Source organism: Schistocerca piceifrons, chromosome 8 (genome assembly GCF_021461385.2).
Source record: "Schistocerca piceifrons isolate TAMUIC-IGC-003096 chromosome 8, iqSchPice1.1, whole genome shotgun sequence".
In the NCBI taxonomy this organism is placed as follows: domain Eukaryota; kingdom Metazoa; phylum Arthropoda; class Insecta; order Orthoptera; family Acrididae; genus Schistocerca; species Schistocerca piceifrons.
The window spans coordinates 485,563,161-485,584,720 of NC_060145.1; the positions used below are offsets into that span (position 1 = coordinate 485,563,161).

At 43.0% G+C, this 21,560-nt stretch overlaps 2 protein-coding genes across 3 annotated transcripts in view; one reads left to right on the plus strand and one right to left on the minus strand.

Moving 5' to 3' along the window:
• Positions 1-12,901, plus strand: part of LOC124711414 — a 41,528-nt gene extending 28,627 nt beyond the window's left edge. Inside the window, exon 3 of the mRNA XM_047241473.1 lies at positions 12,315-12,901. Within this exon, the coding sequence (XP_047097429.1) occupies positions 12,315-12,599 (285 nt within the window). The 3' untranslated portion in view covers positions 12,600-12,901. The remainder of the gene's footprint in view (positions 1-12,314) is intronic.
• Positions 12,902-13,773: 872 nt separating this feature from the next.
• Positions 13,774-21,560, minus strand: part of LOC124711412 (bleomycin hydrolase) — a 106,295-nt gene continuing 98,508 nt past the window's right edge. For both annotated transcript variants that reach the window (XM_047241472.1, XM_047241470.1), the window contains exon 9: positions 13,774-14,531. In XM_047241472.1, the coding sequence (XP_047097428.1) occupies positions 14,316-14,531 (216 nt within the window). In that variant the 3' untranslated portion in view covers positions 13,774-14,315. The remainder of the gene's footprint in view (positions 14,532-21,560) is intronic.

Genomic DNA, 21,560 nt, shown 5'->3' on the forward strand with positions numbered 1-21,560 from the left:
TGATGATATTGTAATTCTGTCGGAGACAGCAAAGGACCTGGAAGAGCAGTTGAACAGAATGGACATTGTCTTGAAAGAAGGATGTAAGATGAACATCAACAAAAGCAAAATGAGGATAGTGGAATGTAGTCTAGTTAAATTAGGTGATGCTAAGGAATTAGATTAGGAAATGAGTCACTTAAAGTAGTAGATGAGTTTTGCTATTTGGGGAGCAAAATAACTGATGATGGTCGAAGTAGAGAGGATATAAAATGTAGACTGGCAATGGCAAGGAAAGAGTTTCTGAAGAAGAGAAATTTGTTAACATCGAGTATAGATTTAAGTGTTAGGTAGTCTTTTCTGAAAGTATTTTTATGTGGTGTAGCCCTGTTTGGAAGTGGAATGTGGACGATAAATAGTTTAGACAAGAAGAGAATAGAAGCTTTCGAAATGTGGTGCTACAGAATAATGCTCAAGATTAGATGGGTAGATCGCATAACTAATGAGGAGGTACGAATTGAGCATAAGAGGAATTTGTGGCACAACTTGACTAGAAGAAGGGATCGGTTGGTAGAACATGTTCTGAGGCATCAAGGGATCATCAATTTAGTACTGGGGGGCAGTGTGGAGGGTAAAAATCGTAGAGGGAGACCAAGACGTGAATACACTAAGCAGGTTCAGAAGGAGGTAGGTTGCACTAGATACTTGGAGATGAAGAAGCTTGCACAGGATAGAGTAGCATGGAGAGCTGCAGCAAACCAGTCTCTGGACTGAAGACTACAACAACAACAAATGGTGATGAGACGTGGGTCTGTGTGATGACATTGCGACCAAGGTTCAATCTTCAAAATGGGTCATGACAGATTCTCCAAGACCAAAAAAACACATCAGGTCAGGTCAAATGCCAAAGCCATGCTGATACTTTTCTTTGACATTGAAGGATTAATTCATCATGAATTTATGCCACAGGGACAAACTGTTAATCAGTGATACTATTGGGATGTGTTGCGATGGCTACAAGAAAATGTAAGGAGAAGAAGGCCTGAAATGTGGTGAGACAATTCATTGGTCTTGCTTCACGGTAATGCATCCCTTTTGGTGTATGACTATTGCACAGAAAATGAAATCACCATGCTGGCTCATCCTTCATACTCTTCAGACCTGGCCCCTGCAGACTTTTTTATTTCCAGAGTTGAAACCTCCATTGAAAGGACGAAGATTTGCAACTATAAACAAGATAAAAGAAAATTTGCAGACTGCACTTTGTATGATCCACCAAGAGATGTGCCTAGACTGCTTCTGAAAGTGGAAACAGCATTGGGAGTGGTGTGTCAATTGTGGAGGAGAGTATTTCGAAGGAGACTATGGGAACAGGATACAATTATCGGGCGAATGCAATAATTATCCCCATTAAATTCCACATAGAGATATATTTTGTAGTTAGTCGTAAATGTGTACACAGCTTGAGATACAGAACAGAACTAAAAACTAACATGGAGGCTCAGCAGAGCAATAAGAGTCCAAAGATGGGGTTAATCATGTTCAATATGTCCTATCGACGCCACACAGCCCCCCCCCCCCCCTCCCCACAGTACGGAGTACCATCTGTGAGGCTTGAATGGAGGTCATGATGTGGGCATCGGCATCGGTAGTAGTTATGCGAGGCAGCAGGCGCACGACCGGGATTTCCATCTCGGTCGAGGCGGAGTGTGGAGGTGGAGTGATTGGCGGCAGGTCCACCTCATAGTCAGTCAACCAGCGGGGACGGATGATGCGTCGGCCGGCCTGAGAGCAGGCATGTGGAACGGCCTGCAATGTGGTGCAGGCATGCCTGCCCTGAATACAGATCGAGCCGTCCGAGGAGATGAACGCACGAATTTCTGAAGGGTCGCACTCGCGGGGGAGGGACAGGCTGTGCACTACACTGACATTTAACTGCCCGTTGGTGGGCGAGGCCACGGTGTCTGTTAGCACGAGCATGCGGTCATCGAAGGTGACGATTGACACATCGTCCATGTGGTGTGGTGGCACGTTGAAGCACAGGTTGAATGTGGGAGAGCGAGTATCCGCAGTCGGTGAAGTGGCGGCGAAACCCATACATGGGGTGGATGGCGACGTGCCTGGAAAACCTGCAAATGTCAACAACGAATCATGGGATGGAGAAAACAGCACCGTGGGATGAGACAAAGTATTTTCAGGCTCCGCGGTGGAGGACTTGTCAGGAGGATCCAATTGAGACAACTGAGGGGCATCGGAGTCTACCAAAGCAGGTTTGGGCCTGTGCAATGAAACAGTTTGAGAACGATCTTTAACCATAATGTCGAACATTGCCTCGCCCCACCAGAATACTTGAAAGGGGCTGAGGTAGGGTGATTGTAGGGGTTGTCTAACGGAATCATCCCTGAGCATAACGTGGGAGCAAGTGTTGAGTGTTGGCACATAAGTGTCCGGTGGGGAATGACTGATAGGCGGGTATAGCCGTGCATGTTTGAAGTGAGTGTGCATGTGATTAATGAAATCTGGGGAGGGGGGAAAATCCTCGGGTGCTTGAGGCAGGATAAGTTCCCTTGGTAGGACTGGGTTCTCCCCGAAAATGAATTCAGAGATGGTTCCCTGTAAGTCTGGTTTAAAGGTCAAACGGAGACCGAGTAACACCCATGGAAGCGCCTCGGACCGGAGGCAGTCACGGCACCTGAGGACAGTTTTGAGGGTGCGGTGCCACCGTTCAACTAACCCATTGCTTTGTGGGTGGTAGGCTGTTGTATGAATTTTTTAAATGCCGCAGATGTTACATAAAATGGTGAACAGGACAGACTCTAACTGCCCACCTCGGTCGGTGGTGATGGTGGTCGGGCAACTGAACCTGGCAATCCATAAGGAGGCGAAACCCTTGGCCACGGTTTCAGGGGTGATGTTGGGTAAAGGAACAGCTTCCACCCAGCGAGACATGCAGTTGATTGTGGAGAGAATATATCTGTGGCCCTCCGACGGTGGTAGTGGACCGATGTGGTCGATATGTACACGATGAAATCTTCCTCGCGGAATGTCGAACTTGCCTAGTGGAGGGGAGGTGTGGCGGCCAATTTTGTTGTGTTGACAGGAGACGCAGCTGTGTGCCCAGGTCTGACAGTCCTGTTTAATATTTTTCCAAATGAAACGCATGCATACGAGCCGTATGGTGGCGCGGACGCCAGGGTGAGTGAGGTTATGCAAGGCAAGGCGTCGAAGGCTTGCCAGTGCAATGTGGGCGGGAGCAACAGACGCAGAGTGCCGATAGAAGAATCACACCACACCTCAGCCAAAACGCCGGGGAACTTGGCTTTGGTAAACGCAAGAGACGTTTGAGGATCTGCGAGGAGAGCTTGAGATTCCTCGGCAGAGGCCTGGAGAGTGGCCAGATTGGGTAAGTCGATGATGCGTGAGACAGTGTTGATCCACGAGAAAAAATCAATGGGGATGTTTTCTGTGCCTTTGATGTAGCAAATGTCTGTTGTGAATTGAGAAACTAAATCAAATTGGCAGAAACTCCGAGGGGGTGGGTCCTCGGGAGGGTTGCAGAATGCGTCTGCTAGTGGTTTGTGATCAGTAAGGATGAAGAAAGAACGACCCTTGATGGCTTCATAGACTGCCAGAAGTTCCCTATCAAAAGCGGAATATTTCTTCTGAGCTGTAGACAGTTGGCTAGAAAAGAAATGAAGGGGAGAAACCATGTCGCCTTTGCGTTACTGCAGTGCTGCCCCCACTGCAATGTCGCTGGCGTCTGAAGTGATGACCAACTCGGCCGACGGGTCGGGATGGGTGAGTGTCACGGCCTGAGCTAAGGAAGTTTTTAGAGCCTTGAAGGCCTCCAGCATAGGTTCAGTCTAGCAAAGTGGTTTAAGGCCGGAAGTCTTTTTGCCCGAAAGCGAGTCTGTCAGCGGGGCCCGCATGGCGGCATCAGAAGGCAGATGCCGACGGTAGTAATTTACTGTACCCAAGAAATGTCGGAGTTCTTTGTAAGTAGCTGGAGGCGGCACTGACATGATGGCATGCACGTGGGATTTGGGAGGCTGTATTCTGTCTGTGTAGATGGTGTAACCCAAAAATGTGACAGAAGACTGATGCAATTGGAATTTGTCCTTGTTGACCTTGACGCATTGGAGTTCAAGGTCTGGAGGACATCGGATAAACAATTTTCATGTTCTTCAGCTGAGTTGCTGAAAATGAGTATGTCATCCAGATATGCAAAGCAAACTGAAACTGTCGTAAGATTGAGTCGATGAAACATTGCCATGTTTGTGCCGCCTTTTTCAGGCCGAACGGCATGAAGTTGTACTGGAACAAACTGAGCGGCATGATAATAGCTGTCTTTGGAATGTCTCCTGGTGCTACGGGAATCTGGTGATAGGCACATTTACAGTCAATAATACAGCAATACAATCAATAATACAGCAAGAATCAGCTTAATTTTTCAAGGAACTCCTCGACAGAATAGAAGGAGTGACCCATGAGAAAATTCATCAGTTTTGATTTGAAAGCGTGTGGGTTATTGCCAAGATTTTTTAATTTGAGGGGTAGCTTATTGAAAATGGATGCAGCAGTATACTGCACGCCTATCTACACAAGAGTTAGGAAGTCCGATCCAAATGCAGGTTTGATTTCTGCTGAGTATTAACCGAGTGACAGCTGCTTATTCTTGGGAATAAACTAATATTGTTAACAAGAAATGATAATAAGGAATATATATATATATATATATATATATATATATATATATATATATATATATATATATATATATATATATATATATAAAAACAAAGATGAGGTGACTTACCGAACAAAAACGCTGGCAGGTCGATAGACACACAAACAAACACAAACATACACACAAAATTCAAGCTTTCGCAACAAATTGTTGCCTCATCAGGAAAGAGGGAAGGAGAGGGGAAGACGAAACCCACTTCCCTTCGTCCTCCCCCCCCCCCCCCCCCCCCCCCCCCCCCTCCCCCCCGACGAGGCAACAATCCGTTGCGAAAGCTTGAACCCCGTGTGTATGCCTGTGTTTGCTTGTGTGTCCATCGACCCGCCAGCGTCCCCGTTCGGTAAGTCACCTCACCTTTGTATTCTTATATATATATATATATATATATATATATATATATATATATATATATATATATATATATATATATAAAAAAACAAAGATGAGGTGACTTACCGAACAAAAACGCTGGCAGGTCGATAGACACACAAACAAACACAAACACACACACAAAACTCAAGCCTTCGCAACAAATCGTTGCCTCACCAGGAAAGAGGGAAGGAGAGGGGAAGACGAAAGGAAGTGGGTTTTAAAGGAGAGGGTAAGGAGTCATTCCAATCCCGGGAGCGGAAAGACTTACCTTAGGGGGAAAAAAGGACAGGTATACACTCGCACACACGCACATATCCATCCACACATACAGACACAAGCAGACATATTTAAAGACAAAGAGTTTGGGCAGAGATATATATATATATAATGGAAGGAAACATTCCACGTGGGAAAAATTATATATAAATACAAAGATGAGGTGACTTACCGAACAAAAACGCTGGCAGGTCGATAGACACACAAACAATATATATATATATATATATATATATATGTCTTTAAATATGTCTGCTTGTGTCTGTATGTGTGGATGGATATGTGCGTGTGTGCGAGTGTATACCTGTCCTTTTTTCCCCCTAAGGTAAGTCTTTCCGCTCCCGGGATTGGAATGACTCCTTACCCTCTCCCTTAAAACCCACTTCCTTTCGTCTTCCCCTCTCCTTCCCTCTTTCCTGATGAGGCAACAGTTTGTTGCGAAAGCTTGAATTTTGTGTGTATGTTTGTGTTTGTTTGTGTGTCTATCGACCTGCCAGCGCTTTTGTTCGGTAAGTCACCTCATCTTTGTTTTTATATATAAAAAATCACCTCAGATACTGTTTGAATAGTAAAAATGGCAACATTAAATCTATGAACAAGATACTGAATGTGGGCTTTCCACGATATTTTACTATCTATCTAATCACCTAGAAATTTGAACTGTTCAGTTTCACTAATCGTATGCCAATTCTGTGAAATTAGAATGTCAGGTTTTGTTGAATTGTGTGTTAGAAACTGTAAAAACTGAGTCTTACTGTGATTTAGCTGTTCTAGGCGCTTCAGTGTGGAACCGTGCGACCGCTACGGTCGCGGGTTCGAATCCTGCCTCGGGCATGGATGTGTGTGATGTCCTTAGGTTAGTTAGGATTAAGTAGTTCTAAGTTCTAGGGAACTGATGACCTCAGACGTTAAGTCCCATAGTGCTCAGAGCCATTTGACCCATTTTGTGATTTAGCATTAGTTTATTTTCTACAAGCTGTGAACTTAGGTCATTAACTGCACTATTTGACACCGAGCCAATGTTGCACACAACATCCTTTGCTACCAAGCTAGAGTCATCAGCAAACAAATATTTTAGAGTTATGCATAATACTAGAGGGCATGTCATTTATATAAATAAGGAACAGGAGCGGCCACAACACTGATCCCTGGAGCAGCCCCACCCCCCCTTGACCGTACTCCACTCAGACCCCACATCACAGCCACTCTCAACATTGTGGATGATCTTTTGCTGTCTGTTGCTAAAGTAAGAGGTGAACCACGTGTGAGCTACTCCCCGTATTCATCCAGTACCTCACAGAGAAAAGAGAATAGAGCATTTTCAGTTGTTAAACACCTTCTAAAACCGAACGGTACATTTGATAGCAAATCGTGTGTGATAAAATGATCAATGATCCTTACATACACAGCCTTTTCCATAACTTTAACAAACACTGATGGCATAGAAATAGGTCTAAAATTGTCTACATTATCCCTTTCTCTCTTTTTATAAAGCGGCTTTATTACTGAGTACTTTAATTGTTCAGGACACTGACCATTCCTAAAGGAAAAATTACAAATATGGCTAAATACAGGGCTAACATGTGCAGCACAGTACTTTAATATTCTGCTAGACACTCCATCCATCATGTCCACGAGAGTCCTTAGTGTTTAGTGATTTAATTATTGACTCTATTTCCCGCATGTCTGAATCACAGAGGAGTATATCAGACATCAATCTGGGAAAGGCATTTGCGAAGAAAGTTGTAATACATTGTGTGTTTTTGCTGACAACAGTAATGTGAGTAATATCTCTTACCATATCACCACTGAGCAAAATAATGTAAAATTAGGATAAGGTTTGCCAAACTGCCAGCTTCATGTGCAACTGAACTGTTCATGTTTTCAACTTTGCTTATTTCAACCAGTGCTCAGAGTTGCATAGATGTAGAGAAGAAATGATAAGTTTTACTTACCAAATAAAAGAAGGAAATGCCAAATTCTGCCTTTGCCCCTTCATTATACTGATTAAGGCTTTAACATTGAAAAAGAAAATGGAATGAGGGAAAACTTAACAGTAGTCGCAGACAAAGCAGAAAGATTAGTTTAGAGGATGTAGCAGGAGCAAGACCAATGCAAACAGTATTAATGGCATGTCTAAATGGGGGTAAATGATGTTTAACCACAAGGTGTGAATGCAAAAGACTATGGCATGTGACACAGACTGCAAATTTTACTTATTCTGTATTTATTACAAAGTATTTTCTCAGCAGTAATTCTATAGACGTTTAGGGCTGCTGCACAGGAACTGATAGGCCATCATATATTGACACTTACTTCTTTATAATAAAGTTTTTCACTTTCATTGGAGCTTTCAAGTGAGCTGAGCAAAACATTGCATTGTCCTGGTAGATGCAATCATGCCAAGGAAAAACCAAACTGCACGTATGAGTAGATGTATATTTGTGTTAATCAATTGTGTCTTCCAGAATGACAAGATTGGCCAGGGAATGGCACAAAAACATCACTTGGTACTTTCACAAATTGTCTGGTTATCAAGATTTGAGACTTGAAGGGTCTTGTTTCCTGAGGTGGCAGCATGCCACTATCAAGCTTTGCTATTTTGAAAGACACATCCTAGGAGACCCACACCAGTGCATCACATGTAATCTGTTTCACAGAATCATAGATAATTTCGAGTAAGACACTAGATCTTACAAATGATTATATTTCCAAATTATTCTCACACTTCTTCAGTTATGCAAAACCTTTATTGTCTTGTTTAACTTATCTTTTCTGAACCACATTAGAATTTATCATTTTGCAACCCCCAAAAATCTGCCGCCCTGGACGGCAGCAAGATTTCCTCCTGTGCAGAGCCGGCCCTGTTGTAAATTTAAAAGAAAATCACAAACTTACCTCATTTGGTACTTTTACAAATTATCTGGTTATCAAGATTTGAGAATTAAAGGGTCTTGTTTTCTGCATGACAAGTTGCTTTGTTATTATAATCAGGCCTTTATTCTTCCTTTATGTAGACGTTGAGCAATAACAAGCAGCTTCTTTTTCTTCTCAAAGTAGCAACTTTTCTCCTAATATTATGGTGCAAGTACAACTACTATATAACATTATAAAGTTATACGTTATTGTTAAGTAGATCCTGAAAGCTGTTTTTGTTTTCAATGTGTATTGTGATTCGTACATGCTTCAAGTTGTTCCTTTGTGTAGGATCCACAGGACATGATAAGACTAATAAATATCCTTTGAAGCAAAATTTGCAGAGCTGTTCTCCTAGATGGTTTGTTTTGCTCTGTTGTATATTTCCTTTACAGTCTGAGTTTTTATTCCAGAAAATTTCCCCTGACGTACAGTTTAGGGCTAAGATTTCTTTGTGTGCATAATATGTATTACACTCTCTCGTGGTTTTTAAACAATCTTAATTAGGTAATTGTACCAAGACAACTTTGGTACAGGTATGTATCTCAAATAAAATCCTTAAAGGTTATTAAGATGATTCTTTGTGCAGACTTATACAAATTTGAATCAAAGCACGTACACATGTGTTCCACCCTTAATTCTCCCCCATGTGCAGTGGTGTCATTGATGGATTATGCATCTTGAAGGTACAGTTCACTCTGTGGACTTTTGAATTTGACACAAATAGAAGACATGATACCATGAACAGAATTTCACAGAGAACCCAAAGATTTAAGGTGAAGCAAGGCACCTGGAATAGGCAACATTACCACAGGATGAATCAAACCCTTGAGACAACATAACACAACACGACAGAACTATTCCACTACATTTGTAAGATGATATGAGAAAAGCAAAATACTCCGAGAAGAATGTAATACCGTAACTTCCAATTCCAAAGGGGGCATGTGCCAATGAATATTAACAGAACTGTCAGTTTAATACAAGGGGGCAATCATGAAGTTTTAATTAAAACCCTCCCCAAAAAAATAAACTTATGTAATTAAATGACTGAAAATCAAGGATGGAATAATGACAATAGCCACTACCCCTTTCATAATATTGTCAAACTTATGTAATTACTTGTTAGTTTGTGTGGAGGAAACATGTCTGCTGTCCTCTTATACATTGAAATACCTGCGCCACTAGACGATCCAAAACAACGTGGCATGGCCCATTGATAAAGTTGAGTATTGTGTAGTAATTCGTTTTCCGCAGATGAAGGGAAACAGTATTACAATAATCCCAAGTGTAAATGCAGTCTGGCAATAGCAGGGGAAGTGTTTCCAAAAAAGAGAAATACAAAAAGAAAAAATAATAGACAGTCCTGAAAGTTTAGGATTTGTGTGCAAATTACACGGTCTAGTCACATTAATATCACCACCTGTCAAATGCCTGAATAAACCACCTTTTGGAGAGTGGATGTTCAGGAAGAGTCAGTCATTCTGGAAGGCTCCAGCAGGGATCTGGAGCCATGCTGACTCCAGTGCCACAGCCAGTTGCATTAGATTTCTTTGCTGAGTATTCAGAGTGTGAACAGCCTGATCGAGATAGTCCCACAGATTCTCAATTAGGTTTATATCCGGGAAGTTTGGTGAGCAGGGGAGTATGGTAAACTTATCTTGGTGCTCTCTGCATTACACACTTACGTTGCAAGCTGAGGGAAAGATGGCACTGTCCTTCTGGTACATGCCATCGAGCCAAGGAAAAACCAAACTACATATGGTCCCCGAGGATAAATGCATATTTGTATTAGCCAACTGTGCCTTCCAGAATGACAGGATTATCCAGGGAATGCTATGAAAACATTCCACAGACCATAACACTCCCTCCTCCAGGCTGGACTCTTCCTAGGATTGTTGAAGGGCCCGTACACGCCAATGGCCATCTGTCCGATGGAGCATAAAACTTTCATCCGAAAAGGATTCCTACCACCACTCGGTGAATGTCCAGTTGCGGCATTGAAATTCTAGCCTTTGTCACCAATGAACAGCAGTCAGCATGGGCCCATGAACCAGGTGCCTGGTGCAAAGACTCATACGCAGCAACATTTGCTGAATGGTCGTTGGGGAGATACTGTTGGTAAGCCCCTAGCTCATCTGGGTGTTAATTGCTCACAGTTGCACTTTTATTTGCCCATATAGATCTCTGCAGTTATCATTCAACCATCACTTATGATGTGTGGTGCGTAACTGTTACCTTAGCGTTTTGGATCGTGCCATTTTGCCCTATCCTGTATACTTTAACCACGGCAGCACATAAACAGTTTATGGAATTAGCCATTTCGGAAATGCTTCCACCTTTCGTCTGAAAACCAATGATTGTGATCTTTCGGACATCAGATATATCATTCTGGTTCTGCATTATGACAATGACTGCACTGTTTTCCACATTCCCTCAACACGATTTATGTACCCTGGACTCATAGTGCTGTCGTCTGTGGGTGGTAATTGCATGTCTTAACATAGGCGGTGGTCACATTAATGTGACTGTTTGATTCTTTCTGTTTGTGTTCAAAACAATGGTTGCTTTCGTGAACTTAAGAGAAATGTGGAGGTGTGTGTGTAGTATCATTTGCTGACATCTACTGATCTACTGTTCAGTAGTTCTGAACTGGTTACGCACTTTACCAAAAATTTAATATGACATGTTGTTAGCCTTTCAGTTGCTCCATCCTCTTGGTGTTCTTGTAAATCCATGTTTCGGTTTCTGTTTTGTCTACAGTTGTTGGTTTCTCATGCATGGAGCTTGTGCAAGTTCAGATTAAAATTAGTGTTGCATTTTTAATTATCACCATAAGGTCCTTCTTTAGTAATTATTGTCATAACTTGTCCTTGTAGTGGTAGCAATAGAAAAAAAAAGCACTACAAAATTGAAAGTGTCACCCAAGTAAAGATCAGTTCTTGTAGCGCTAATGTTGTTTAAAGTAATAATTTTTTGTTTTTCCATCATTTCACATTAATTTAGGAAGAACAGAAATGTTTTTGCATATATCACTGATGTGCTGTTTGCAATTTTGTAATTGCAGTGTTTAGCTGTAGCCACCCTAAACAAATACTGCTCATCAAGACACCCATTGTTGATGGAAAGTGTCAGTTAATTTCTTGTGACAGATGAAAAGATTTTTAAAGTGGAATTTTACATGCCCTCTCACTAGAGCAGTTGCAAATTAGTCTACTGCGGTATTCCTTTTATCGATGTGTATTAATACAAATAGGAAAGCACTTAGAATAACCAGTATTCCAGCAGCGATAACACCATGCTGACTGCTGATCAAGCACTGCTGTAGTACTAGTGATTGTAAATGTTTTATGTCCATATCAATACATATAGATAAATAAAATATTGCACTAGACTAATTTTAGACTGCTGTATCAAATGGGCATGTAAAGTCTGCTTTAATAATCATGTTGTTTGCAATTTGAAACAAAGTGATTCTTTCTGTTGACATTGGACATTGCATGAAAGATATAATGGGCAGTATAGTTTTGGGCTGATTCTAGCTACATATTGCAAAAACAAAATTGCAAATATCTGCTGTTTTGGCAGAGAAAATGCGGCTGATGACTCAGAGTGACACTCTGTACTGTAGAGGAATAGATTTTTTTAAAGAACAAATAGCATACTGTATAAAACAGGATTTGGACAGTTTCTTTCCAGAGTTGTAAGACCTGTGAACAACATTGCCAACTCTTATCTAGCCTCAAAACACATCTATGTGGTATAAGAGCTCGTGCATTACCTTTCTGTTCAATTGTTTAAATGTCAGTATCATATAGTGTTTATTTATATGGAGGATCAGATTCAGACCTCTTGACTTTTGCTTGCAATTCACTTCATATTCTCAAAAACACACAGTATTCAGTTTGTTCATGAGTAAGGTGCTGCACTATTTTAATACATTTAAACAACCAGCATATGTTGTGTGCTTCTGGCATGAGGAGGATAATTTTTGTACTCGCTGCAAAATTTATATATTAATTTTCAGGCTGTGATGGCTGGCCGAATATCTGTTGGCCAGTTGTGGCTTGCACTTCGCCTGGGTGATGCTTTGACTGTGGCCCGCTGTAAGTTGTTTTTGGCGCTCAGTTTGATGCAACAGGGCAGACTGAGAGCTGCTCGTCAGCTTGTGCTGCAGCAATACATTGTTGCCAAGTCTGTGAAAGAAGTGGATCCGCGACTGAGCAGAATGTGCCAAGGGGTGTGGGCAAAGCTTCGGTATGCGTACCAGCAGAGGCACAACAGAAGAAAATCCAAATCCCGACAAGCTTAAATGAATAGCAGTTAACGAATTTATTCACACATCAGAATTATGAAACAGTGTTAGGTTGCAAATTGTTACTTGCGTCATACAAAGGAAGATTTTACTACATGCAAGTGTTTGTATTAATTTCATTCCACATGTCACTAATTTTTTTATGACGGAACTGTGAAACAAACAACAAAATAAAGAAGCTGTAGCTTCGTACTGATAAGAGTAAAAACAATTTTGCTGGCCTTCACAGTACTATGGTTGTGTTTTGTAACTGCAGGATAAAAAAATTTGCACAGTAAACATAATGGTTTTACATATCACTTGTTGGTATTTTATATTCTTACATAGTTTCCTGAAAACCAAACTGATCCTAAATGGCAAACATAGCCAATAAACCATGTAAGTAGAATGTAATCTTGCTCATCATCAGAATTTAGTACCATGTGTACTGATTTCATGCTGTAAATGAAAGGATACTTCAAAGAGAAATTCCACCAAGAGTTATTTATTTTGGCATTGAATGTCCATTTACCTTGGATACACCACAGCGACTAAATTTATTACACTATGTAAATCAGCAAAAAACTGGAAAAGGGAACGTGATGAGACTTTTTACTGAGTATTGTTTGGAACACACAATTTAAAAAGTGTAATGATAAGTATAGAATTTTCCATTGACATGTAAAGGTAAGAATTATTTAGAACAATATAACGACACGCAATTGTGAAATGTGCATGGTACTGTTCCTCACAAAAAGTAAATAATAATAAAACCTGCTGTATGGTAATTATATAACAGGAAACACGGCATAAGAAATCTTGCACTGTTAGACACTCTAGAATGCAATAATAGAAGATCTGAAGGGATCAGTGGAGGAAAGTGCTACCCCACAACAGCATATTTTCAGTTGCTGCATTTTACATGTATGGTTTAAATCAAAGAAAAGAATGTAAATACAGTAAGACAAAACAAATTAACTAGTGGACAGCTCTTTCTAGCTGTAAATATGGAAAAACTTGTTACGAGCATGTGGCACATTCAAAAACATTGCATAGTGTGACCAGACTAATCCTAATGAAATTGGGGGGTTAGCACTTTCTTTCATCTATCCATATACACGTTTATATGACACCGCCTTAGGGTCTTTGCTTCAATGATTTCACTGTTATTTTTTCTGGGATACATAATTGTATGTCTGAACAAGTTTGTTTATTTAACCTTCACATTATTTTCTTTTTCTGTACATTTTTATTGTTTGAACAATTAAGTATATCAATGAAGAAAATTGCTTCAACACACCCATCTGTGAGCAATATCTGTGATAATTTCAGAACACAACTATAAATATGAATCAAAACTTACTGTACATATAAAGGATAATATAAAATGGTATTTTACCTCAGGTTATAGCTATATAATTGCTAGTACAGAACATAGTCACCTTTTGAGTTACACAATATAAATTCAGAAATAAAATTGTATGATATATATTCGAGAATAAATGAAAAATTATAGCACTGGCAACAAAATTTCAAAACATTTCTCCACCAATTACCAAGTAATTTCATGTTTCACCTTACACACAGGAGCTGCATATATCTTGCAGTATAATTGCACTGCAGCATCAGATAATTTTTGAGACGAAATGTCTAGCACAATCTGATGCCCAAAACCACTTCCACAAAGTATCACTGACAAAAGCAGCGGATGACGGTTAACGCATAGCATATTTTTCAATGAGCTAATGTTCCCATGGGATCCCATGCAGGTAAAACCACAGGTTCTTGCTCAAACACTTCAAGCACTTCTCGTGACACCAGTTTGCGGTCAACGACTATTTCGAGCACAAATTCCTTAAACCACTCTGCAGTCATCAAGAGGTACCCTTTCTCACCTCTGTCATCACCCCAAGAGTTTTCCACACGAAACTTTGTAGGCTTGCCATCTTCCTGCAAAAGTACTACCGTTAATATGTGAGTACATAGCTATATATGATAGGTGAAGGAGACTTAATAAATAAGCATCTACCAAACCCATTCCTGTTAGTATGCCAATTGGACACAGAAATAACCAAGGAGGTTATAACTGTTTCCTTCAAAGTATAAGTAAATACAATAACACAGTAGTCATCAGAAAAAGAAATCTACTGGCCCCTCTCTAAACTTGTCCACAAATTGCACTTTCTCTTTACACACACACACACACACACACACACACACACACACACACACACACACACACACTTACTTTCAAATTCTGAAGGTGGCAGGAGGGGTAAAATACAGGGAGCGAAAGGCTATTTACAATTCGTATAGAAACCAGATGGCAGTTATAAGAGTCGAGGGATATGAAAGGGAAGCAGTGGTTGGGAAGGGAGTGAGACAGGGCTGTAGCCTCTCCCCGATATTATTCAATCTGTATATTGAGCAAGCAGTCAAGGAAACAAAAGAAAAATTCGGAGTAGGTATTGAAATCCATGGAGAAGAAATAAAAACTTTGAGGTTCGCCGATGACATTGTAATTGTGTCAGAGACAGCGAAGGACTTGGAAGAGCAGTTGAACGGAATGGACAGTGTCTTGAAAGGAGGATATAAGATGAACATCAACAAAAGCAAAACGAGGTTAATGGAATATAGTCGAATTAAGTCTGATGATGGTGAGGGAATTAGATTAGGAAATGAGGCACTTAAAGTAGTAAAGGAGTTTTGCTATTTGGGGAGCAAAATAACTGATGATGGTCGAAGTAGGGAGGATATAAAATGTAGACTGCCAATGGCAAGGAAAGTGTTTCTGAAGAAGAGAAATTTGTTAACATCGAGCATAGATTTAAGTGTTAGGAAGTCGTTTCTGAATGTATTTGTATGGAGCGTAGCCATGTATGGAAGTGAAACATGGACGATAAATAGTTTGGACAAGAAGAGAATAGAAGCTTTCGAAATGTGGTGCTACAGAAGAATGCTGAAGATTAGATGGATAGATCACCCAAGTAATGAGGAGGTATTGAATAGAACTGGGGAGAAGAAGAGTTTGTGGCACAACTTGACTAGAAGAAGGGATCGATAGGTAGGACATGTTCTGAGGCATCAAGGGATCACAAATTTAGTATTGGAGAGCAACGTGGAGGGTAAAAATCGTAGAGGGAGACCAAGAGATGAATACACTAATACACTAAGCAGATTCAGAAGGTACTGGGAAATGAAGAAGGTTGCACAGGGTAGAGTAGCATGGAGAGCTGCATCAAACCAGTCTCAGGACTGAAGACCACCCCCCCCCCCCCCCCCCCACACACACACACACACACACACACACACACACACACACACACACACACACACACACATCCATTCGCACGTACGCAGACACAAGCAGACATTTGTAAAGACAAAGAGTTTGGGCAGAGATGTCAGTCGAGGCAGAAGTGCAGAGGCAAAGATGATGTTGAATGACAGGTGAGGTATGAGTGGCGGCAACTTGAAATTAGTGGAGATTGAGGCCTGGTGGGTAACGGGAAGAGAGGATATATTGAAGAGCAAGTTCCCATCTCCGGAGTTCTGACAGGTTGGTGTTAGTTGGAAGTATCCAGATAACCCGGACGGTGTAACACTGTGCCAAGATGTGCTGGCCGTGCACCAAGGCATGTTTAGCCACAGGGTGATCCTCATTACCAACAAACACTGTCTGCCTGTGTGCATTCATGCGAATGGACAGTTTGTTGCTGGTCATTCCCACATAGAATGCATCACAGTGTAGGCAGGTCAGTTGGTAAATCACGTGGGTGCTTTCACATGTGGCTCTGCCTTTGATCGTGTACACTTTCCGGGTTACAGGACTGGAGTAGATGGTGGTGGGAGGGTGCATGGGACAGGTTTCACACCGGGGGCGGTTACAAGGATAGGAGCCAGAGGGTAGGGAAGGTGGTTTGGGGATTTCATAAGGATGAACTAACAGGTTACGAAGGTTAGGTGGACAGCGGAAAGACACTCTTGGTGGAGTGGGGAGGATTTCATGAAGGATGGATCTCATTTCAGGGCAGGATTTGAGGAAGTCGTATCCCTGCTGGAGAGCCACATTCAGAGTCTGGTCCAGTCCTGGAAAGTATCCTGTCACAAGTGGGGCACTTTTGTGGTTCTTCTGTGGGAGTTTCTGGGTTTGAGGGGATGAGGAAGTGGCTCTGGTTATTTGCTTCTGTACCAGGTCGGGAGGGTAGTTGCGGGATGCGAAAGCTGTTGTCAGGTTTTTGGTGTAATGGTTCAGGGATTCCGGACTGGAGCAGATTCATTTGCCATGAAGACCTAGGCTGTAGGGAAGGGACCGTTTGATGTGGAATGGGTGGCAGCTGTCATAATGGAGGTACTGTTGCTTGTTGGTGGGTTTGATGTGGACGGACGTGTGAAGCTGGCCCTTGGACAGGTGGAGTTCGACGTCAAGGAAAGTGGCATGGGATTTGGAGTAGGACGAGGTGAATCTGATGGAACCAAAGGAGTTGAGGTTGGAGAGGAAATTCTGGAGTTCTTCTTCTTCACTGTGAGTCCAGATCATCAATATGTCATCAATAAATCTGTACCAAACTTTGGGTTGGCAGGCCTGGGTAACCAAGAAGGCTTCCTCTAAGCGACCCATGAATAGGTTGGCGTACGAGGGGGCCATCCTGGTACCCATGGCTGTTCCCTTTAATTGTTGGTATGTCTGGCCTTCAAAAGTGAAGAAGTTGTGGGTCAGGATGAAGCTGGCTAAGGTAATGAGGAAAGAGGTTTTAGGTAGGGTGGCAGGTGATCGGCGTGAAAGGAAGTGCTCCATCGCAGTGAGGCCCTGGACGTGCGGAATATTTGTGTATAAGGAAGTGGCATCAATGGTTACAAGGATGGTTTCCGGGGGTAACAGATTGGGTAAGGAATCCAGGCGTTCGAGAAAGTGGTTGGTGTCTTTGATGAAGGATGGGAGACCGCATGTAATGGGTTGAAGGTGTTGATCTACATAGGCAGATATACGTTCTGTGGGGGCTTGGTAACCAGCTACAATGGGGCGGCCGGGATGATTGGGTTTGTGGATTTTAGGAAGAAGGTAGAAGTGCGGGGTGTCGGTGGGGTCAGGAGGTTGATGGAGTCGGGTGAAAGGTTTTGCAGGAGGCCTAAGGTTCTGAGGATTCCTTGAAGCTCCGCCTGGACATCGGGAATGGGGTTACCTTGGCAAACTTTGTATGTGGTGTTGTCTGAAAGCTGACGCAGTCCCTCAGCCACATACTCCCAACGATCAAGTACCACGGTCGTGGAACCCTTGTCCGCCGGAAGAATGACGATGGATTGGTCAGCCTTCAGATCACGTATAGCCTGGGCTTCAGCAGTGGTGATGTTGGGAGTAGGATTAAGGTTTTTTAAGAAGGATTGAGATGCAAGGCTGGAAGTCAGAAATTCCTGGAAGGTTTGGAGAGGGTGATTTTGAGGAAGAGGAGGTGGGTCTCGCTGCGACGGAGGACGGAACTGTTCCAGGCAGGGTTCAATTTGGATGGTGTCTTGGGGAGTTGGATCATTAGGAGTAGGATTAGGGTCATTTTTCTTCGTTGCAAAGTGATATTTCCAGCAGAGAGTACGAGTGTAGGACAGTAAATCTTTGACGAGGGCTGTTTTGTTGAATCTGGGAGTGGGGCTGAAGGTGAGGCCTTTGGATAGGACAGAGGTTTGGAAGAAAGGTTAACTACTGAATTAGGGTGTTGTGGTTCCAGATTGTGTTGATTGGAATTTTGAGGTTTTGGAGGGAGTGGAGCTGGAAGTGGGAGATTGAGTAGATGGGAGAGACTGGGTTTGTGTGCAATGAGAGGAGGTTGAGGTTTGCTGGAAAGGTTGTGAAGGGTGAGTGAGTTGCCTTTCCGTAGGTGGGAAACCAGGAGATTGGATAGTTTTTTGAGGTGGAGGGTGGCATGCTGTTCTAATTTACGGTTGGCCTGTAGGAGGATGCTCTGAACAGCCGGTGTGGATGTGGGAGAGGAAAGATTAAGGACTTTTACTAAGGATAGGAGTTGACGGGTGTGTTCATTGGCTGAGTTGATGTGTAGGTGAAGGATTAGGTGGGTGAGGGCAATGGATTGTTCAGTTTGGAACTGGTATAGGGACTGATGGAAGGAAGGGTTGCAGCCAGAGATGGGAACTTTAAGTGTGAGGCCTTTGGGGGTGATGCCAAATGTCAGACAAGCCTGAGAAAATAGAATATGGGAGCGTAATCTGGCTAGGGCGAAGGCATGTTTGCGGAGGGAATGTAAATAAAACTTAATGGGGTTGTTGTGGGGGTGTTGTGAGGGTGACATGGTATTAGAAGGTGGAAAGTGTAACATGAGGCTAAAATGAAAATGGAAATAAAAATATATTGGGGAGAGATAAAGGTGGACTGGAAAGTAACTGGAGATCTGGTGTGAAAAAAGGCAAAAAGGTGTTGTTTACAGCTGGGCTGTGTTGGACTTGGGTTGGTAGACAACGATGTGCACAAAGGTTAGGTAGTTGTGTTGCCGCCAAAACACGTTAGAGGACGGAGAAATTCGGGAAAATTTCAAAAAAACTGCGTGTAATATATTAAAAGGAGTGGTTTTGTGGTGGCAGATTATGAAAATGAGGCTAACAATTGTCTGACGAAGAAATCTGGCCCTAGCCAGATTACGCTCCCATATTCTATTTTCTCAGGCTTGTCTGACATTTGGCATTACCCCCAAAGGTCTCACACTTAAAGTTCCCATCTCTGGCTGCAACCCTTCTTTCCATCAGTCCCTATACCAGTTCCAAACTGAACAATCCATTGCCCTCACCCACCTAATCCTTCACCTACACATCAACTCAGCCAATGAACACACCCGTCAACTCCTATCCTTAGTAAAAGTCCTTAATCTTTCCTCTCCCACATCCACACCGGCTGTTCAGAGCATCCTCCTACAGGCCAACCGTAAATTAGAACAGCATGCCACCCTCCACCTAAAAAAACTATCCAATCTCCTGGTTTCCCACCTCCGGAAAGGCAACTCACTCACCCTCCACAACCTTTCCAGCAAACCTCAACCTCCTCTCATTGCACACAGACCCAGTCTCTCCCATCTACTCAATCTCCCACTTCCAGCTCCACTCCCCCCAAAACCTCAAAATTCCAATCAACACAATCTGGAACCACAACACCCTAATTCAGTAGTTAACCTTTCCTCCAAACCTCTCTCCCAATCCGAAACCTCTGTCCTATCCAAAGGCCTCACCTTCAGCCCCACTCCCAGATTCAACCAAACAGCCCTCGTCAAAGATTTACTGTCCTACACTCGTACTCTCTGCTGGAAATATCACTTTGCCACGAAGAAAAATGACCCTAATCCTACTCCTAATGATCCAACTCCCCAAGACACCATCCAAATTGAACCCTGCCTGGAACAGTTCCGTCCTCCGTCGCAGCGGGACCCACCTCCTCTTCCTCAAAGTCACCCTCTCCAAACCTTCCAGGAATTTCGGACTTCCGTCCTTGCATCTCAATCCTTCTTAAAAAACCTTAATCCTACTCCCAACATCACCACTGCTGAAGCCCAGGCTATCCGTGATCTGAAGGCCGACCGATCCATCGTCATTCTTCCGGCGGACAAGGGTTCCACGACCGTGGTACTTGATCGTCGGGAGTATGTGGCTGAGGGACTGCGTCAGCTTTCAGACAACACCACATACAAAGTTTGCCAAGGTAACCCCATTCCCGATGTCCAGGCAGAGCTTCAAGGAATCCTCAGAACCTTAGGCCCCCTGCAAAACCTTTCACCTGACTCCATCAACCTCCTGACCCCACCGACACACCGCACTTCTACCTTCTTCCTAAAATCCACAAACCCAATCATCCCGGCCGCCCCATTGTAGCTGGTTACCAAGCCCCCACAGAACGTATATCTGCCTACGTAGATCAACACCTTCAACCCATTACATGCGGTCTCCCATCCTTCATCAAAGACACCAACCACTTTCTCGAACGCCTGGATTCCTTACCCAATCTGTTACCCCCGGAAACCATCCTTGTAACCATTGATGCCACTCCCTTATACACAAATATTCCGCACGTCCAGGGCCTCGCTGTGATGGAGCATTTCCTTTCACGCCGATCACCTGTCACCCTACCTAAAACCTCTTTCCTCATCACCTTAGCCAGATTCATCCTGACCCACAACTTCTTCACTTTTGAAGGCCAGACATACCAACAATTAAAGGGAACAGCCATGGGTACCAGGATGGCCCCCTCGTACGCCAACCTATTCATGGGTCGCTTAGAGGAAGCCTTCTTGGTTACCCAGGGTTGCCAACCCAAAGTTTGGTACAGATTTATTGATGACATCTTCATGATCTGGACTCACAGTGAAGAAGAACTCCAGAATTTCCTCTCCAACCTAAACTCTTTTGGTTCCATCAGATTCACCTGGTCCTACTCAAAATCCCATGCCACTTTCCTTGACGTTGACCTCCACCTGTCCAATGGCCAGCTTCACACGTCCGTCCACATCAAACCCACCAACAAGCAACAGTACCTCCATTATGACAGCTGCCACCCATTCCACATCAAACGGTCCCTTCCCTACAGCCTAGGTCTTCATGGCAAACGAATCTGCTCCAGTCCGGAATCCCTGAACCATTACACCAAAAACCTGACAACAGCTTTCGCATCTCGCAACTACCCTCCCGACCTGGTACAGAAGCAAATAACCAGAGCCACTTCCTCATCCCCTCAAACCCAGAAACTCCCACAGAAGAACCACAAAAGTGCCCCACTTGTGACAGGATACTTTCCAGGACTGGACCAGACTCTGAATGTGGCTCTCCAGCAGGGATACGACTTCCTCAAATCCTGCCCTGAAATGAGATCCATCCTTCATGAAATCCTCCCCACTCCACCAAGTGTCTTTCCGCCGTCCACCTAACCTTCGTAACCTGTTAGTTCATCCCTATGAAATCCCCAAACCACCTTCCCTACCCTCTGGCTCCTAT